The sequence below is a fragment of the Leucoraja erinacea genome, chromosome 36 (assembly GCF_028641065.1).
Source record: "Leucoraja erinacea ecotype New England chromosome 36, Leri_hhj_1, whole genome shotgun sequence".
NCBI lineage: Eukaryota > Metazoa > Chordata > Chondrichthyes > Rajiformes > Rajidae > Leucoraja > Leucoraja erinaceus.
Window position 1 is genome coordinate 9,189,152 of NC_073412.1, and position 20,168 is coordinate 9,209,319.

General features: G+C 42.5%; 1 protein-coding gene across 5 annotated transcripts in view; it reads right to left on the minus strand.

Moving 5' to 3' along the window:
* LOC129713532 (casein kinase I-like) overlaps nucleotides 1-20,168 on the minus strand; it is a 198,276-nt gene that overhangs the window by 37,077 nt on the left and 141,031 nt on the right. For all 5 annotated transcript variants that reach the window (XM_055662622.1, XM_055662621.1, XM_055662624.1 and 2 more), the window contains 2 exons: nucleotides 15,573-15,657; nucleotides 11,071-11,219 (listed from right to left, as the gene is read on the minus strand). In XM_055662622.1, the coding sequence (XP_055518597.1) occupies nucleotides 11,071-11,219; nucleotides 15,573-15,657 (234 nt within the window). The remainder of the gene's footprint in view (nucleotides 1-11,070; nucleotides 11,220-15,572; nucleotides 15,658-20,168) is intronic.

Genomic DNA, 20,168 nt, shown 5'->3' on the forward strand with positions numbered 1-20,168 from the left:
TCGAACCTCGTGTCGGGGCTGGTCGAACCTTCTGCGGCGTTGGAGCTCCCGACTTGCCTCTCCCGAGAATGCGAGCCCTTGATGGTAAGTCCGCAGGCCGCGGTGGGAGCGATCCCAGGCAAGGGATCCGCTCCGATGTTAAGTCCGCGCCCCACGGTGGGGCTCACGACAGTGCGAGGAGGCCTCCAGCTCCAGCGATGGTAGGCCGCAGAGCCCAGAGAATGTGATCCGAAAATTAATCACATCTCTGGGAAGGTAGGAACATGAAAAAAAGTTTCCCCCTCCCCCCCTCCCCGCACATAAAACAAACCAAAGTACATTAAAACAAACTTTTAACAAACGCTAAAAATAACAAAAGGATGAAAAAACGAACGGCAGGGCTGGTATCTCCTCGGCGCCCCTGGTGGTCTTGGACTGGCCCTATCCCCAAATTCCAGTGTACACTGGCCCTATCCCCGAACTCTATCTCAGCACCCCCTCTGCATTTGCAAACCTGTTGCGTTGTTGCTACAAGTAAGAAAATCATTGTTCCATTTCGGGACGTGCGACAGTAAAGCACTCCTTTGACTCGTGACCCTTGCCTGGTTAGTGGGGATACGTTTACGATGTATCTGCACTTATTCATCGAGGTTTGAACCATCCTTTCTACCACCTTGCAGCAAGTGAACGAGCATTTGTCCACCTTATCTCATGGAAGCAAATCCGCTTGCCGATCCAATGTTGCAGGGTCGCAATTAATCGCAAGCTTCAAAGCATCGCCACTCGAACAACTGTGCATTTCCAAAATAAAGTTGCACTTTAAACTCCCAACATCTGCGAAACAATCATCTTCTCTTCATGGAGTGAAGGAAATAGGCAACGTTTCGGGCCGAAACCCAAGGGTTTCGGCCCGAAACGTTGCCTATTTCCTTGCTGCCTCCGATGCTGCCTCACCCGCTGAGTTTCTCCAGCATTTTTGTCTACATTCGATTTTCCAGCATCTGCAGTTCCTTCTTAAACATCTTCTCTTCAGTCCCTCTGAAACGCCAAATAGGTTAAATATTCCCATTTGCTTCTTTTTGATGTTTGCAAGAGATTAATATCAAAGGCACGGCATCAAACTGTGCTCATTTCAAACATCCGGTCGCAGGCAGGCTTCAATTATGAAAAACACGTGTTGTCTTCAACCTGATCTTAATTTGCAGTGCGCATTTGCTAATTCTAGACCTATTGATATTTTAATTAAATGATGTAGACGCTGTTTATGTCGCTGATTTTGAGACTGATACTGATTTTACAAAATACTCTATTACCCAATATTAATGCTACAGAATGGCATTGAGGCTTAATATCAAATGTCATCTTCAGAAGTGTACCTGAATACAAGTGTTTTATAGAGTAAAGTCAGTCTGAAGAAGGGTCTCGACCCGAAACGTCACCTATTCCTCCTTTATGTCTACAAAGCCCTCAATGGGTTTGCCCCCACCTACATCAAAAGTCTGCTTACCCACCACACCACCTCCAGGTCCCTCAGATTGGCCGACTTGGGGTTGCTGAACATCCCGCGGTCTAGGCATAAGCTCAGGGGCAACCGCGCCTTTGCGGTTGCAGCCCCTAGACTGTGGAACAGCATCCCTCTTCCCATCAGAACTGCCCCCTGCATCGACTCCTTTAAGTCAAGACTAAAAACTCATCTATACTCCCAAGCCTTTCTTGATGTTCTCTAAGCGAGGGCTATATGCATGTCGCGATGTTTGTATTTAATCTATGAACCACTGTTGTTTGTTATACTATTCATATACCAATGTAAAGCGCTTTGGCCAACGAGAGTTGTTTTTTAAATGTGCTATATAAATAAAAGTGACTTGACTTGACTTGGCTATTCCTTTTCTTCAAAGATGCTGCCGGACCAGCTGAGTTACTCAAACATTTTGTGTCTATCTTCAGTATAAACCAGCAACTGCAGTTCCTTCCTACACAATTTTAGATAGGCACAAAGTGTTGGAGTAACTCAGTGGGTTAGACAGCATCTCTAAAGAAAAAGGAAGGGTGACATTTCGGGTCAGGACTCTTCTTCAGAGTAAAAATAAATGGGGAGGAAATGGAGGGAGAAAAAGGCCAAAACATTTTGCAATGGTCTAGAGATGGTGGAAGGTTGTCTGGGGTAGTCCAAGAGGAAGATTGGTGGAGGCAGGAGAAGAGGGCATGCCTTTTTCCTACCCTCCAGTTCCCTCCCCTCTACTTTCAATAGACAATAGACAATAGGTGCAGAGTAGGCCCTTCAAGCCAGCACCGCCATTCAGTCCAAAGAAGGGTCCCGACCCGACACATCACCCATCCTTTTTCTCCTGAGATGCTGCCTGACCCGCTGAGCTATTCCAGCACTTAGTGTCTATCGTCAGTATAAGCCAGCATCTGCATTTTGTTTCTACACAGTTTCATAGAGTCTTCTTTGAAGAGTCACCTTAAGCATACCGGCACGCCTGCCTGGATGCACATAAGCACATTCTTCATTGGAAACCATCTACTGCAACACAGTATCAGCCTGCTCATTCTGTACAGTCCCCATTGTGAAAGCTAGTGTTCGATGTTCAGCATTTTTCAACCTTTGATTAAATATAGCACCCGCTTATTCATGCTTAACCGAAGATAAGACACAAAATGCTGGAGTAACTCAGCAGAACAGGCAGCATCTCTGGAGAGAAAGGAATGGGTGACGTTTCGGGTCGAGACCGCTCTTCAGTCCGACTTCAGCTTTTTATGTCCATCTTCAGTTTAAACCAGCATCTGCAGTTCCTTCCTGCATATCCTAGCCTGATTCCACATCTGATGCTAAAGGAAACATGAACAGCAGAATGGACCCGTGATTGGGCTCAAAACCAATATAGCCCCTGGGGATTTTAAACTTAATTACCTATGACTGAATTTAAAAGGCCAGCATCAGTCAGGGACCAATCACCAAAATGGAGGCCGCAGAAACTGAAATGCTGGAATCTTGAGTAAAAACAGAAGCAAATGGAGGAACTCAGTAGGCCATTCAAGTTCTGCTGGGGGAAATGGGCAGTCGACATTTCATGTCAAGAGTCCTCATCTCGACAGCACAGTGGCGCAGCAGTAGAGCTGCTGCCTCACTGCGCCAGAGACCCAGGTTTCCATCAATATAACTTATTTTTCTGCCAGGTTTTTACCTATTTAGAAAAAAGAACACAGAGTGCTGGAGTAACTCAGTGGGTCAGTGATATAAAAATTCATTCCTATAGTTATCGGGGACTGTACCTTTAAGAATCATGTATGGGCAAGTCTATCTTAGACGTACGACATACGCTCATCCAATTTAAAACATTACATAGATTATATTATTCAAAAACTAAATTAAATAAAATCTTCCCTAATGTTTCACCAATCTGTGATAAATGCCTGTGTCAAGAAGCTACCATAGCGCACTCTTTTGTTTTTTGTACAAAAATCCAAAAATTCTGGTATGAAATATTTGATATTTTTTCAAAATTGATCAAAATAAAACTGGTACCAAAACCAGAATGGATTATCTTCGGAATATCGGAAGGTAACCCTGAATTAAACGTGTTTCAGAAGAATTTATTTAATTACGGGCTAATAATGGGAAAAAAGCTTATACTTAAATTCTGGAAAAATGCGCCGACACCAACAATAAAAATGTGGATATCAAATATGTTTGAAACATTACATCTGGAAGAGATGAGATTCCTCCTAGCAGGTAAAGCAGACCAATTCCAAAAGACGTGGTCTATGTTTCTGGACCTATTACAAGTATGAGGTGCAATAGTAATTAAAAAAAAAACAAATATATAAATAAGTGGTATCAGGACCTGGTAACGGGAGGTAAAACAACAAAAACAGACTTGGTTGGTAGTCCCCTTTCTGCGGAGTTTAATGTTATAATAGAGCGATTGTTTCTATTTTCTCTTTCTTTCTTTTCTAGGGTCTATTTTCTCACTTTACTTCCTTCTCTAACTTCTTTCCTAAGGGGCTTACTTTTCCCAACACTCTTGCACTTCACGACTCTCTTGCACTTTCTTTACTTTCCTTACTTCTACCTTTTTCTTAAAGCTCAAAAAAAATGAAGCGGTACAAAAAATGTATTAAGATATGTGTTGTGTAGGATTGTAATTTACCGTACTTCTAATAAAAATAAAATTAAAAAAAAAAAAAAAAAAAAAGTCTATCTTAGGATGACATTATGTACCGACCATGGTTTTGTACTTTGTACTCTGTGTGACGAGATTAAGTTGTGGTCGCTGTGTGATGAGATTAAGTTGTGTTCGATACCTGCGTGATGAGATTAAGTTGTGGTTGATACATCCTTGTTTGCTCCATTGTATAAAGGAATGAGTTTGGTCGTTGCTTCAGCAGAGAGACTCGTTCAGACGCCTGTACTCTGTGCGATCCTCTCTCATGTATTAAACATTCAGTTGGATCTAAATTGCTGTGACTGTCGGGAAAATATTTCTAACAGTCAGGCAGTATTCCATGAGAACATGGATAGGCGACATTTTGGGCTGGGACCCTTCTTCAGACCGATCTTTACCTATTTAATGCGATGAGTTTGGGTATCTTATTATTTCACATCCTGGACATCAAAACAACTTTAATGTGTCGGAAAGAACTGCTGATGCTGGTTTAAATCGAAGATAGACACAAAATGCTGGAGTAACTCAGCGGGATAGGCAGCATCCCTGGAGAGAAGGAATGGGCGACCCTTCTTTAGAAGCTTGAATATTCTTCAGAGTCTGAAGAAGGGTTTCGACCCAAAACGTCACCCATTCCTTCTCGCCAGAGATGCTGCCTGTCCCGCTGAGTTGCTCCAGCATTTAGTGTCTATTATTAACCTAGTTCACTTTATTTATGAACACTGCCATTCAAGTCCATGGTCATCGAAGGCAGTAAATTTCAATGAATCAAATAATGGCACCGATCTGCTCTATGCAAAGGTGTATGGAATATTTACAACACAGCAGATGGCCATTCAGCCCATTGCATCAGCATGAGTGGAATAGAACCACCCAGCCCTTTAGTGTCGTTTAGCACTTGGTTTGAAGCCTGTAGCTCAGTGTTTCCAATGCACAACCAAGTGCTTTAAGAGTCAAGGTAGACAAAAGTGCTGGAGAAACTCAGCGGGTGAGGCAGCATCTATGGAGCGAAGAAAATAGGCAACGTTTCGGGTCGAAACCCTTCTTCAGACGGATGTGAGGGTGTGGGGGGTGCGGGAAGAAGAAAGGAAGAGGCGGAGCCAGAGGACTGAGGGAGAGCTGAGAAGGGGAGGAGAAAGTAGGACTACCTGAAATTAGAGAAGTCAATGTTCATGCCGCTGGGGTGCAGACTGCCCAGGCGAGATATGAGGTGCTGTTCCTCCAATTTACGGTGGTCCTCACTCTGGCCATGGAGGAGGCCCAGGACAGAAAGGTCGGATTCGGGATGGGAGGGGGAGTTGAAGTGCTGAGCCACCGGGAGATCAGGTTGGTTATTGTGAATCGAGTGGAAGAGTCAAGATTGTTTAATTGTCAAATTTACTGAAAACAGTACAATGAAATTCGTACTTGCAGCAGCATAACCGATCTCATGAATAACATTATAAGCAAAAGAAAAATCAATGAATTAAAAACTAGTAATTAGTGCAAAACAAAAGTCTGAGGTCCCTGGTGCGAACTAGACCATTCTAAGTTTAGTTGGTGTTTGTAGTGTTCAACTGGTCCTAAACCTGGTGGTCATGGTTTTCAGTCTCCTGTACCCTCTAACTGATGGCAGGAGTGAAATGAGTGCATGACCAGGGTGGTATGGGTCCTTGATGATGCTGGCTGCCTTTTGTTACACAGATTCATGAAAGTCACATATCAAGGAAACAAGTGCTTGCGATTCCACCACCAGGCGTACATAGAAACATAGAAAATAGGTGCAGGAGTAGGCCATTTGGCACTTCGGCTATTCAATATGATCATGGCTGATCATCCAATTCAGTATCCTGTACCTGCCTTCTCTCCATACCCCCTGATCCCTTTAGCCACAAGGGCCACATCTAACTCCCTCTTAAAAATGAACTGGCCTTAACCACCCTCTGTGGCAGAGAATTCCACAGATTCACCACTCTCTGTGTGAAAAAAAAATGTCTCATCTCGGTCATTCCCCCTTATCCTCAAACTGTGACCCCTTGTTCTGGACTTCCCCAACATCGGGAACAATCTTCCTGCATCTAGCCTGTCCAACTCCTTAAAAATTTAGTAAGTTTCTATAAGATCCCCCCCCCCCCTCAATCTTCTAAATTCTAGCGAGTACATGCTGAGTCTATCCAGTCTTTCTTCATATGAAAGTCCTGCCATCCCAGGAAACTACCTTCCCCTCCACTCCCCCTTCAGCATTTTGTAGTGAGCTGTGCCCTGGTGACTCTCTTGTCCTGGTGACTCTCCCATCCTTGCCCATCGCACCCCGTTATACAGTACTCTCCCGGCAACCACAACCGATGTAACACTTGTCCTTTGACTTCTTCCCTTCCCAACCACCAGGAACCCAAGCAATCACCTATCAAATACCGTCAAAGTTGCATACTCTCCGGTGCATAAAACTTATTCAAGAATTGATTATTTTTTAGTGGACATGAAATTAATGCCTTATACAAACAACCCAACATACCACATTAGTAGCATCTCAGATCACTCTCCGTTGACATTCTCAGTAAAATTTGAGGGAATGCCGGGTAAAAATTTTTTTTGGAGGTTTAATACACATATTTTAAATGACGTGCAAGGATATCAATATTTAAAACAACAAATGAAACTTTTTTTCGATACAAATGATATACCAGGTACTTCGCCTTCTTTATTATGGGAAACTTTTAAGGCATTTATGAGAGGAATTATAATTTCATACCAAAGTTTTCAAAATAAAAAGAATAAGACAGAACAATTGTTGTTAGAACAAGAAATCAGACAGTTAGAGTTGGATAATGCCAAAGATTCCACGATAGATAAACACAATAAGATAGTATTACTGAAATTTAAACTTAATCGAATTTTATCGGCAAGAGTAATAAGACTATTCCAAATTACAAAACAGGAACATTTTGAGTTTGGTGACAAGCCACATAAACTTTTAGCTCGCCAATTGAAAAAACAAGAAAAGGGAAAATACTATAACCAAAATTAAATCAGAGAAAGGCGAATTACTAATATTACTAAAGATATTAATAATAGATTTGCCCAATTTTACCAAAAACTATATACATCTAAAATTAAAATAGAAGATAGTAAAATAAAAACATTTCTAGATAACTGTAATCTTCCAATACTGGACCCTTTGGAACAAGAGGAACTAGGAGCTCAAATTACAATCAAAGAAATAAGTGAAACAATAAAATCGTTGAAAAATGGGTAAGACACCGGGACCAGATGGTTTTAATAATGAATTTTTATAAAAAATTTCAGGAGATAACGGCCCCTTATTTATTTAATTTATACTCCCATGCTTTAAAGAAAACAAACTACCTGAAACACTAACAGAATCAACTATTACGCTTATTCCAAAAAAAATAAAGATTTGGGGATCCGGGCTCGTACAGAGCTATGACACTTTTAAATACAGATCAGCAAAATTCAGGAAAGAATCACCAAATGGAAAGCAGATTTAGAAAGCTGGAATCTTGAGCAAAAATAGAAGCAAACTGAGGAACCCAGTAGGCCATTCAAGTTCTGCTACCTAAAAGATACTCATTTTATAATCTGAGACATGTTTAATATAATGTACTCGATAACAGTAGAGGAAGAAGTAGAGCTGCATTATTTCTTTGGATGCAGAGAAGCAGGTTTCCATCAGGTAGAGTTATTTTACTAGGTTATAAAGTACTACAAAAATTTAACATGGGAGTAAATTTTGGGTCATGGGTAAAAATTATTCCTGATAGTTTAGATGGCAAGAATTGTACCTTTAATAACATGTTATCTCAAAAATTCCAACTATCAAGGGGTAATAGGCAGGGATGTTTTGCTTTGTACTATCACCCCTGCTATTTGCCCTTATGATAGAACCCTGGCTGAAAGTATAAGAATTCATTCGATACCTGCGTGATAATATTAAGTTGTGGTTGATAAAATCTCATTATATGCAGACCATTGTATTTTATATATGAGTTTGGTCGTTGCTTCAGCAGAGAGACTCGTTCAGACGCCTGTACTCTGTGCGATCCTCTCTCATGTATTATAAATTCAGTTGGACAAAAGCGAAATTGCTGTGACTGTCAAAAACCTACACAGTTACTGCAGTTTCCTTTAAAATCGCAACAGGAAAATTTAAATATTTGGGTATTCAGATTTCTTCAGACCGATCTTTACCTATTTAATGCGATGATTTCATACCTTATTAAATAACATCCTGGACATCAAAACAACTTTAATGTGTCGAAAACACTGCTGATGCTTATTAAATCGAATATAGACACAAAATGATCTTCTTAACACAAGCGGGATAGGCTATTTCATCTGGAGATACCGGTATAATGGGCGACCCTTTTTTAAAAATTTGACTCTAACATTACAGATTGAATTTGGGACTTTCGATCACATAGAAAAAAAACCCATTATGTTCTCCAAAAGAGATGGGGACTTTCACTTCCGAGTTGCTCCAGTATTTACTGGGCAGTTATTAAACCTAGTTCACTTTATTTAGTGAACACTGCCATTCAAGTGGATGGTCATCGAAGGAGGATAAATTTCCTGAATCAATAATGGAACGATCCTCTATTCCCCAAAGGTGTATGGAATATTTACAATATAGCAGAAGGCCATTCATTATATATGGTACAGCACGAATTTGGAAACAACCACCCAGCCCTTTAGTGTCGAAATCTATCACTTGTTAATGCCAATTGCGAATAAGTGTTTTTAAACCATCTCTTATTGATAAGAAGAGTCAATGGGAAAGACTCGGAGTTGGAAAACTCAGGATATGTACGAAGGCAGGAAACCTATGGAGCATTCCAACAAGGCTACAATTAAAATTTAAATTGAAAAACAACCAATATTTAGGGTGTGGGATTTGCGACTTTGTGAAAAAAATATAGGCGGAAAACAGTACAATGAAATTCGTACTTGCAGCAGCATAACCGGTCATTATTAAATCAATGAATTAAAACCTAATAATTAGTGCAAAACAAAAGTCTGAGGTCCCTGGTGCGAACTAGACCATTCTAAGTTTAGTTGGTGTTTGTAGTGTTCAACTGGTCCTAAACCTGGTGGTCATGGTTTTCAGTCTCCTGTACCCTCTTACTGATGGCAGGAGTGAAATGAGTGCATGGCCAGGGTGGTATGGGTCCTTGATGACGCTGGCTGCCTTTGTTACACAGATTCATGAAAGTCACATATCAAGGAAACAAGTGCTTGCGATTCCACCACCAGACGTACATAGAAACATAGAAAATAGGTGCAGGAGTAGGCTATTCGGCCCTTCGGCTATTCTATATGATCACGGCTGATCATCCAATTCAGTATCCTGTACCTGCCTTCTCTCCATACCCCCTGATCCCTTTAGCCACAAGGGCCACATCTAACTCCCTCTTAAAAATGAACTGGCCTCAACCACCCTCTGTGGCAGAGAATTCCACAGATTCACCACTCTCTGTGTGGAAAAAAAATGTCTCATCTCGGTCATTCCCCCTCATCCTCAAACTGTGACCCCTTGTTCTGGACTCCCCCAACATCGGGAACAATCTTCCTGCATCTAGATTGTCTAGATTGCCTGTCCAACTCCTTACGAATTTTGTAAGTTTCTATAAGATCCCCCCCCCTCAATCTTCTAAATTCTAGCGAGTACAAGCCGAGTCTATCCAGTCTTTCTTCATAGGAAAGTCCTGCCATCCCAGGAAACTACCTTCCCCTCCACTCCCCCTTCACAGCATTTTCACAGTTTTCTATCCTTGACTATCTTGTCCTTTTTCTTATCCTCATCTTTTTTCCATCGCACAAAAAAAATAGAAGTTGTACATAAAATGTATTATCAAAATATATATTAGGCACTTTGGTCCATTTGACTTGCTTCCCTTCCCAACCACCATAAACCCAAAAAATCAAAAAAAAAAATACCGTCAAAGTTGGCCGTGCCCCAATTTGGAATTTTAACTCAAGGGTCTGCCCTGTCTAGTTTACAGAAACAGCGCGGAAACAGGCCACTCGGCCCACCAAGTCACAACTAACCTGCGATCCCTGCAACATTAACTCTATCCCACACATACTAGCGACAATTTACACTTATACCATTCAAATTAACCTACAAATCTGTACGTCTTTGGAGTGTGGGAGGAAACAGAAGATCTCGGCGGAAACACAAGCGGTCTCGGGGAGAACGTACAAACTCCGTACAGGCAGCACCTGTAGTCGGGATCGAACCTGGGGCTCCGGCGCTGTAAAGGGCCTGCCCCACTTTCACAACCTAATTCACGACCTCTGCCGAGTTTGCCCTCGACTCATACTCGCAGCATGGTCGTAGGAGGTCGTAGGTAGGTCGTGATGCTAGTCGTAGGTATTCGTGGAATCAGGTAGGTCTAGCATGATGAAAAATGTCCACGAGTAAAAAAGGTCGTGAAAGTGGGACAGGCCCTTAAGGCAGCAACTCTACTGCTGCGCCACCATGCCGCATGTCTCTATCCATAACTATCTCAAACCTAATAAAACAGAGGTCGCTGGTCCCAAAATCCTCATCTTAATCCATGATCACCTCATCCACATTTTGTCCAAGACTAGATCAACGTTGCTCTCTCCCGTGTTGCCTGAGGGAACTTTCCTGAACACATTTGACAAACTCTTCCCTGTCAAAACCTTTTGCACAACGACATTTCCAGTCAAGGTAGGAAAAGATCCCGACACGTTCATATTCATTTCACATGTAATTAGATTGAAAGCATTTTTGAATAACTCATCATCATTTAGAATGAAGTTTCATTTCACTTCAAAAGCTTTAGCACACGTGAAAAATTGCACACTTTGTTCCTTTGCAAGTGAATCAATCCATATATCAATGGTATCTTATCCAAACTGGAACTTAATGCTCCATGATATGTGATGTGTTACTTACTATTTGCCTGCCAACCCAGTCGTATGCATAATCAAAGGCATAGCCTTTGGATTCAAAGAGATCTGTAAATAGTGTACGTAAATACTGGTAGTCTGGTTTCTCGAAGAAGTCTAATCGCCTCACATAGCGGAGGTATGTTGCCATCTCCTCTGTAAAGCAAAAAATACAAGATGTTCAAATGTTACATCAGAAAATATTGGTAAACTGCAACACACTTTAGAGTGGCAACATTTCAGGTCAACTAGCAAGCAATCCTGACTAACCATTGGAGATCCTCAGACTATCTTTAATCTGACTTGACTGGACTTTATTTAACGGTAAACATTATCGTGTATCTGTACACTGTGGATGGCTCGATTGTAATCATGTATGGTCTTTCTGTGGACTAGTTAGCAGGCAACAAAAGCTTTTCACACTGTAGACCACGATAAACTAAATTAATTTTTAATGACACCCAGAAATGTAGTGCTTGATAAGCTCAAGGCTAGAAATAAGAGCAAAATAAACATTTTGTTTCAAGGGTGACCAATCTTATCTATTCCCTCCATAGATGCTGCCCGACCCGTTGAGTTACTTCAGCACTTTGTCTTTTGAACAAAATAAAAAGCTTCCACTTGAGACCAGGAGTGATTCATTGGCAAATGGCCTGATGCAAGGTATAAGATGGGACACAAGGGGGCGACACGGTGGCGTAGCACTGGAGTTGCTGCCTTACAGCACCAGAAACCCAGGTTCGATCCTGACTACGGGTGCTGTCTGTACGGAGTTTGTACGTTCTCCCAGTGACCTGCGTGTGGTTTCTCGGGTGCTCTGGTTTCCTCTCATTCTTGGGCCGACGTTTCAGGTCAATAGACAATAGACAATAGGTGCAGGAGTAGGCCATTCGGCTCTTCGAGCCAGCACCACCATTCAATGTGATCATGGCTGATCATCCCCAATCAGTACCCCATTCCTGCCTTCTCCCCATATCCCCTGACTCCACTATTTTTAAGAGCCCTATCTAGCTCTCTCTTGAAAGCATCCAGAGAACCCGCCTCCACCGCCCTCTGAGGCAGAGAATTCCACAGACTCACCAATCTCTCCTCGTCTACATTCTAAATGGCTCACTCCTTATTTTTAAACTGTGGCCCCTGGTTCTGGTCTCCCCCAACATCGGGAACATGTTTCCTGCCTCTAACGTGTCCAAGCCCTTAACAATCTTATATGTTTCAATGAGATCTCCTCTCATCCTTCTAAACTCCAGAGTGTACAAGCCCAGCTGCTCCATTCTCTCAACATATGACAGTCCCGCCATCCCGGGAATTAACCTTGTAAACCTACCCTGCAACTCCCTCAAAAGCAAGAATAGTCGAGACCCTTCTCCAGACTAATGGAGTTGCATTTACAGACCTCCTATTTAGCGAGACATTTCCTGAGTGTCATACAGACATACAGGTTTGCAGGTTAATTGGCTTGGTATAAGAATTGTAAATTGTCCCTAGTGTGGATAGTGTTAATGTGTGGGGATCGCTGGTCGGCGCGGACTTGATAAACTGAAGGGCCTGGTTCCACACTGTATCTCTAAACTAAACTAAAACAGTCAAAGTGTCCAAAAGTGGTGTGTATGTCCACTACTGTTATTAAACTGTTCAATTCAAAATTAAAGCTGAAAAGGTTTTAAAGTGCTTTATTTAACAATTAAAAGATGAAATCTGCGAGCAACTAACTCCATCTCCTCCAACTTTTAACCAGGGCATCCTGAAGCTGGTGGTCTGGAAGAGATGGAAAAGGAACGTGACAAGGAGCGTACTTACATGCGACAATAAAGTATCATTGAATCATTGGAAAGAAGCAAAAGTTGTTTTTAGTAGGAAAGAACTGCAGATGCTGGTTTAAATCGAAGGTAGACACAAAATGCTGGAGCAACTCAGCGGGACAGGCAGCAACTCAGCGGGACAGACAGATGCTGCCTGTCCAGCTGAGTTACTCCAGCATTTTGTGTCTACCAAATGTTTTTTTCAATTGGCTTATTTGAACAGATATGTCCAAATAATAGTGTGGGATAAATCTACTGCCATGAACAGAATAACCCTCATTCAATAGACACTATCTGAAGGCATAATAACTGTTATTATGTTTTTAAATCTCTGAATGGGCTCGCCCCGCCTTACATCTCTGAGCTGCTCCACCCATACACTCCTGCCCGGTCCCTCAGGTCAGCTGGTCGGCTGCTCCTGGAGGTACCGAGGTCTAGTCGGAGGCTCAGAGGGGATAGAGCCTTCTCTGTTGCTGCTCCGGCACTCTGGAACACCCTGCCGTTGCACATCAGACAGGCCCCCTCACTGTCCATCTTCAAATCCAGTGTTAAAACACATTTGTACTCCCTGGCTTTTGACCGTGCCTGAGACTTTGCTTCTGTTTTTGGTGTTTTTGATGTTTCTTTATTTTACATGTCTTTTCCTACTATTTCTTTTGATTGTTATTTTTGGTGTGTATTAACTTTTTTTTGTCAATGATTAGTGATGTACAGCACTTTGTTGCAACTATGTTTGTTTTTAAAGTGCTCTATAAATAATATTATTATTATTATTATAATACCTAGCTATCTAAACAGCCGCCTCATCACAGATAGACAAAAGCCAAAGGCACAATGACTGAAGGGATTTGGTAGGAATTATGTTCTCCTTCTAAGAACTGGGCTTAAATCCAACAGTGAGTCAAATACTGCATGGTACAGGGACTGAGGGCACACTCTGTCTACAGATACTGAATAGATTTATTGTCTACTGTTACTGAATGGAATTATGTAGTAATTCTTGCAACACAACCCAACAAGCGGGGTGGAAGATTGCAACCTTGACGTGGTCCGCCCTGTTTCGACTAATGCAATCAACTCGACGTGCACAAACGGAAGATCATATAGAACAACTTTAGGCTGTGCACGCCACACGAAAGAAGAAGACCCAACAAGTGAATCAGTTTGCAAGCATCAAATTAAAGAGGTCCCACTCAAAGTGCAAAATCACACTGTTGATATGAAATATTGTTCAGCATTGTATCTGAACTTTCCAATGATTCCATATCACTCAATAAAAGGGATGAGTAATAAGTTTGTGGTTCCAACCAGGGAGATCCTACACTTGCCCTTATTTTCTGAGGTTGGTTTTAGGTAAAATGTCACAGAACACTGGGATGGCACACTGGCACAACTGCTACCTCACAGCACGAGAGACCCGGGTGGTGTCTGTGTGGAGTTTGCACGTTCTCCCCGTGACCACGTGGGTTTCCTCCAGATACTCTGGTTTCCTCCCACATCCCAAAGACAAGTGGGTTTGTAGATTACTTGGTCTCTGTAAATGGCCCACAGCGTGTAGGGAGAGGATAGGAAAGTGGGATAACATAGGTCTAGCGTGGACGGGTGGTCGATGGTGGGCATGGACTCGGTGGGCTGAAGGGCCTGTTTCCATGCTGTATCGCTAAACTAAACTGGCCAAGCACTGGTCCAGGTTTGAATACCTGACTGAAATAAGCCCCTGAAGATAAGCAGTAATCAGCAGCTGCAACAAATAATGCAACCGAGATATAGATGAAGGAAGCACTCAAATAACCACAATAGCAATCATAAGAGTTCTGAACTGCAAGTTTTTATAGAAGAGGAGAAATATAAGAAATGCGCCGAATTATGCACAACGTCCATTTAATAAACAATAGACAATTGGGGCAGGAGTAGGCCATTCGGCCCTTCGAACCAGCACCGCCATTCAATGTGATCATGGCTGATCATCCCCAATCAGTACCCCGTTCCTGCCTTCTCCCCATATCCCCTGACTCCACTATCTTTAAGAGCCCTATCTAGCTCTCTTGAAAGCATCCAGAGAACCCGCCTCCACCGTCCTCTGAGGCAGAGAATTCCACAGACTCACCATTCCCCGTGAGAAAAAGTGTTTCCGTTCCATAAGCTCAGGGGCGACCGCGCCTTTGCGGTTGCAGCCCCTAGACTGTGGAACAGTATCCCCTTTCCCATCAGAACTGCCCCCTCCATCGACTCTTTTAAGTCAAGATTAAAAACTTATCTATACTCCCAAGCCTTTCCTGATGTCCTCTGAGTGAGGGCTACATGTATATATGTATGTAGTCGGTTTTTGTTGTGCTATTCTTATAACAAATGTAAAGCACTTTGGCCAACGAGAGTTGTTTTTTAAGTGTGCTATATAAATAAATGTGACTTGACTTGACTAAATGGCTTACTCCTTATTCTTAAACTGTGGCCCCTGGTTCTGGACTCCCCCAACATCAGGAACATGTTTCCTGCCTCTAGCGTGTCCAAACCCTTAACAATCTTATATGTTTCAATAAGATATCCTCTCATCCTTCTAAACTCCAGAGTATACAAGCCCAGCTGCTCCATTCTCTCAGCATATGACAGTCCCGCCATCCCGGGAATTAACCTTGTAACAGTTCTATTATTTGACAAATCTCAAAATACACATGCTTTTGCAGAATGTGTCCCTTGCAAAACATACCTGGGAAGCTCTCACAGAGAACTTCAATCGGAGTGTTTCGCTTTGTGTCCCCAATTTTCTGATAGCGTTCTTTCAACGTTTCTGCCTGCAACCAAAAGGAATCAATTTAATCATAAGTAACGTTCAGAACATTTTCGGGCATCGGTAAAGAAAACTTGCAAAACTATACTGGAAAATTTCACACGTAAATCTCATAAAATCATACAATTCAGGAAACCCTATTCGGCAAAGATTGCTACATAAACAAATACTCATCAGAACAAGATTTGTGCAGCAGGAGATCCGCTAAGGGCCTGTCCAACTTGGGTGACATAATCCGCGAGTTCTGGCGAGTTTGCTCTCGACTCATACTCGCAGCATGGTCGACACGAGGTTCTAGGAGGTCTTCGTAACTCTCCTTCATGCTCGAGAGTGGTCCCCGTGTACTCGAGGCCTCAGCGAGTAAAAAAAGGTGGCCATGGAAAAAATTGATACTTTTTTTACTCATAGGTTTAGTCGTGAGTAGGTCATAGCAGGTCGGCATGTTAGTCGTTGGTAATCAAGGGTAGTCAAAGGTGGTCGTAGGTAATCGTAGATAGTCTTCATCATAGTCTAAGGGAGGTCGAAGGAGATCGTCTTCACTCTCCACTATTCGGTGTCCAATTTTCCCCAAGTTAGTCGTAGCTAGTCGAAGCTGGTCTTCAACATAGTCGAAGGAGGTCTTCAACATGACATTTTTTCAAACTCTCCTAAACTCTTCTAAACTCGCCAAATAGGTCGCCCAAGTGGGACAGCCCCTCAATGGGAACATAGTTACTGGTGGAATTTGGGTTGGTTGTTGGTGAGACATTACACAAGTGCAAATATACGCACAAAATTAATATTTTGAAGGTAAAGTTGTGCCGACAAATTGAAAGGAAATGTATTGCTTTTGGAGGCTATGGAATACAATATGCCCAAGCATCTCTCCAAGGTGAATCTGTACTGGAATAGTAATGTACAGTGCTGCAGCAAACAAGTCTTAAACCTTCACACATTCAAGCTTCAACAGCCAAAAGCCTGCAAAACAACCAAATCAGTGGATATTTTGAGGAAATGGAAGGAACAAAGTGAACTCATTGATAGTGTCCATAGGTAACACAGATCTGTTGAAGTCAACTATTTTGACGTGGAACATTTAGCAATTCTATCGAGTTCATTCAACAAGACTCGGAGAAGCTGAGGTCCGCCCCATTATATTTAAAGCTGTTAAAGATATATTACAGTGCTCATCAGACGATGTTTTATATTCAGCCAAACCAGCCCTTTATCTCATATTTCTAGTAATTTCAGATGCTGTTCTTCTCTGAAGAAGACACAAAGTGCTGGAGTAACTCAGTGGGTCAGGAAGCATCTCTGGAGAACATGGATAGGTGATGTTCCAGGTGGGGACCCGTCTTCATGCAGGGAGACCTTCTCTCACTGCTCCCCCTCTGTGATCCAGTGTGACATCCTCTTACTCTTCACCGAACTATATGGCCTGGCGATGCACTATTTGTTATTTACTCACCTTTACCATCCTCTTTCAACTGGTCCACCAGCACTTATTTCATCCCCCCTGCCTTCTTCCCACCCCTTCCCCTTCGCTTGGTAACTTAAGGTTTGTTTTATCTCTAACTTTTCCCTGCTCTCTTGAAAGGTCCCTGTAACCGCGAGTCCGTGGTTTCATTTAATTGGCTTCAGTAACATAGAAACATAGAAAACCTTAGGTGCAGGAGTATGGCCATTCTTCCCTTCGAGCCTGCAACTGCATTCATACGCCATGATCATGGCTGATCACCCCAACTCAGTATCCTGCAGTAGAACCTGCCTTCTCTCCATACCCCTGATCCCCTTTTAGCCACAAGCCCACATCCAACTCCCTCTCTTTAAATATAGACAATGAACTGCCTCAACTACTTTCTGTGGCAGAGACTTCCACAGATTCACCACTCTCTGTGTGAATTTTTTTTTTCTCATCTCTGTCCTAAAAGACTTCCCCCTTATCCTTGAACTATGATCCCTTGTTCTGGACTTCCCCAACATCGGGAACAATCTTCCTGCATCTAGCAGTAAAATTGTAAATTCTCCCTAGTGTGTAAGATAGTGTCAGTGTACGGGGTGATCACTGTTCACCATGGACTTGGTCGGGCCCGTATCTATGTGTTGTATCTCTAAAGTCCAAAGGGTTAACCTGTGGAACTCTGTCAGAAAGGCATTGAAGTTCAGGCGCTGAATATAGTCACGATGGGAGAACAGTTCCAGACATGACAGGCATCAAGGTATATGTGGGTGGGTGGGGGGGTGGGGACAAGAATAACACGGTATTAACTTAGTGGACTTGCCATGATTGTGCTTCAACAGCAGGGCAGCTACTCATTTCTTCCAATTTACTCCTGAAAATAAATAAGCTTCTAGACATAATTCTCCATTTAGGCAAGTGGGACTAGTGTAGCTGGGATATTTTATGGGCAGGTGGGACTTGTGTAGATGGGACACATGTTTGTCAGCATGGGCAAGTTGGGCCGAAGGGCCCGTCTCCACGCTGTATGACTCGAACTCTTTCCCACTACACTAACACACAACGGCCAAGCAACCTTGCCCAGAATAATACATGTAGCAGTACAAAGAACAACCCGAACTCTGGCCTGCAATTCAGCCCCAAATCCAGTATATATAGTGCGGGAAATTTTATTTCACATTTCTCACAGCAAAATGGAGGAACAAGCAGGAAGGACACGCATTCCATTGAATTTTTGACCAGCCTTTCAGAAGGCAGTGTGGCAGCTAGTGTAGCTGCTGCCTTCAGCTCCAGTGGCCTGTGCTCAATCCTGCAGTTATACATTCACCATATGGGTTTTCCCCGGGTGCTCTGGCTTCCGCCCACATCACAAAGACATGTGGTGGGTTGATTAGCCACTGTAAACTGGCCCCTTGCCTGTGTTGGTGAGCGATAGAATCAGCGGGACATAGAGGTGAATTGTAGGGAGAGTTCCACAGGTTAACCCTTTAGACCTTAGAGATAAAGCAGAGAAACGGGCCCTTCGGCCCACCAAGTCCACGCCGGCCAGCGATCATCCCGTACACTAGCACTATCTTACACACTAGGGATGAGTGTAAATGGGCGGTTGATAGTCAGCAGACAGAAGGCCCCATTCCCATGCTGCATGAGTCAGTGATTATCCCCTTCAAATTGACTCACAGGGAAATTTTATTTGCCACTAATATACCTCAGCAGAACATAACAGCGGGGCAACAGTGTCATTCTTAAACTGCTTAATTTAAGTAGTCAGCAAACGCAAATTAATGTTTCTACAGCAACAGAATTCTGAAGTTAAATTGCCTCAGGCCATAAGAACATAACGGAAATCAAAAATGATCTAAATGCATACTAAAACACACTACAAATTTCCAAAATCCATATCCAAAATGTTCTAATATTCAAACTAATCAATGTTCCAATTTTCAGACTAATCAATATTTTAATACTTGCACAAAAACAGTTAAGTAATTGAGGGGATAAGGATAATCATGTTATGTAGGAACTGCAGAATGCTGGGTTACACCGATGTTTCAGGTCAAGACACTTCTTCAGTCTGAAGGGTCTCGACCTGAAACGTCACCTATTCCCTTTTCTCCAGCTGCCTGACCCGCTGAGTTACTCCAGTATTTTGTGGGTATTTTCAGGATTATCTGGCTTTACCAAGTCTCATCAACACTAATGTGTGGGGAAAGCCACTGCCAATGGCCCCTTGCCTGTAAATCGAGCGGTAGACACAATATGACTGGAGTAACTCAGCGGGACAGGCACATCTTCTCTTTAGACCTTACAGTGATGTTTCGGGTTGAGACCCTTCTTCAGACACCACCAACACTATGTTCCAAGAATCATCCCGACACTAAACTGTCATCCACTAGGGATTGTTGTTGGGGATGTATTTCCACCCAAAGACAGAAGGCCCCAACAGCAAGATGCATGAGGTCAGTTACTATCCACATCAAATTGATTCACAGGGAAATTTTATTTGCCACTAATATACCTCAGCAGAACATAACAGCGGGGCAACAGTGTCATTCTTAAACTGCTTAATTTAAGTAGTCAGCAAACGCAAATTAATGTTTCTACAGCAACAGAATTCTGAAGTTAAATTGCCTCAGGCCATAAGAACATAACGGAAATCAAAAATGATCTAAATGCATACTAAAACACACTACAAATTTCCAAAATCCATATCCAAAATGTTCTAATATTCAAACTAATCAATGTTCCAATTTTCAGACTAATCAATATTTTAATACTTGCACAAAAACAGTTAAGTAATTGAGGGGATAAGGATAATCATGTTATGTAGGAACTGCAGAATGCTGGGTTACACCGATGTTTCAGGTCAAGACACTTCTTCAGTCTGAAGGGTCTCGACCTGAAACGTCACCTATTCCTTTTCTCCAGCTGCCTGACCCGCTGAGTTACTCCAGTATTTTGTGTCTATTTTCAGGATTATCATGTTACCAAGTCTCATCAACACTAATGTGTAGGAAAGAACTGCCAATGCTGGTTTAAATCGAAGATAGACACAATATGCTGGAGTAACTCAGCGG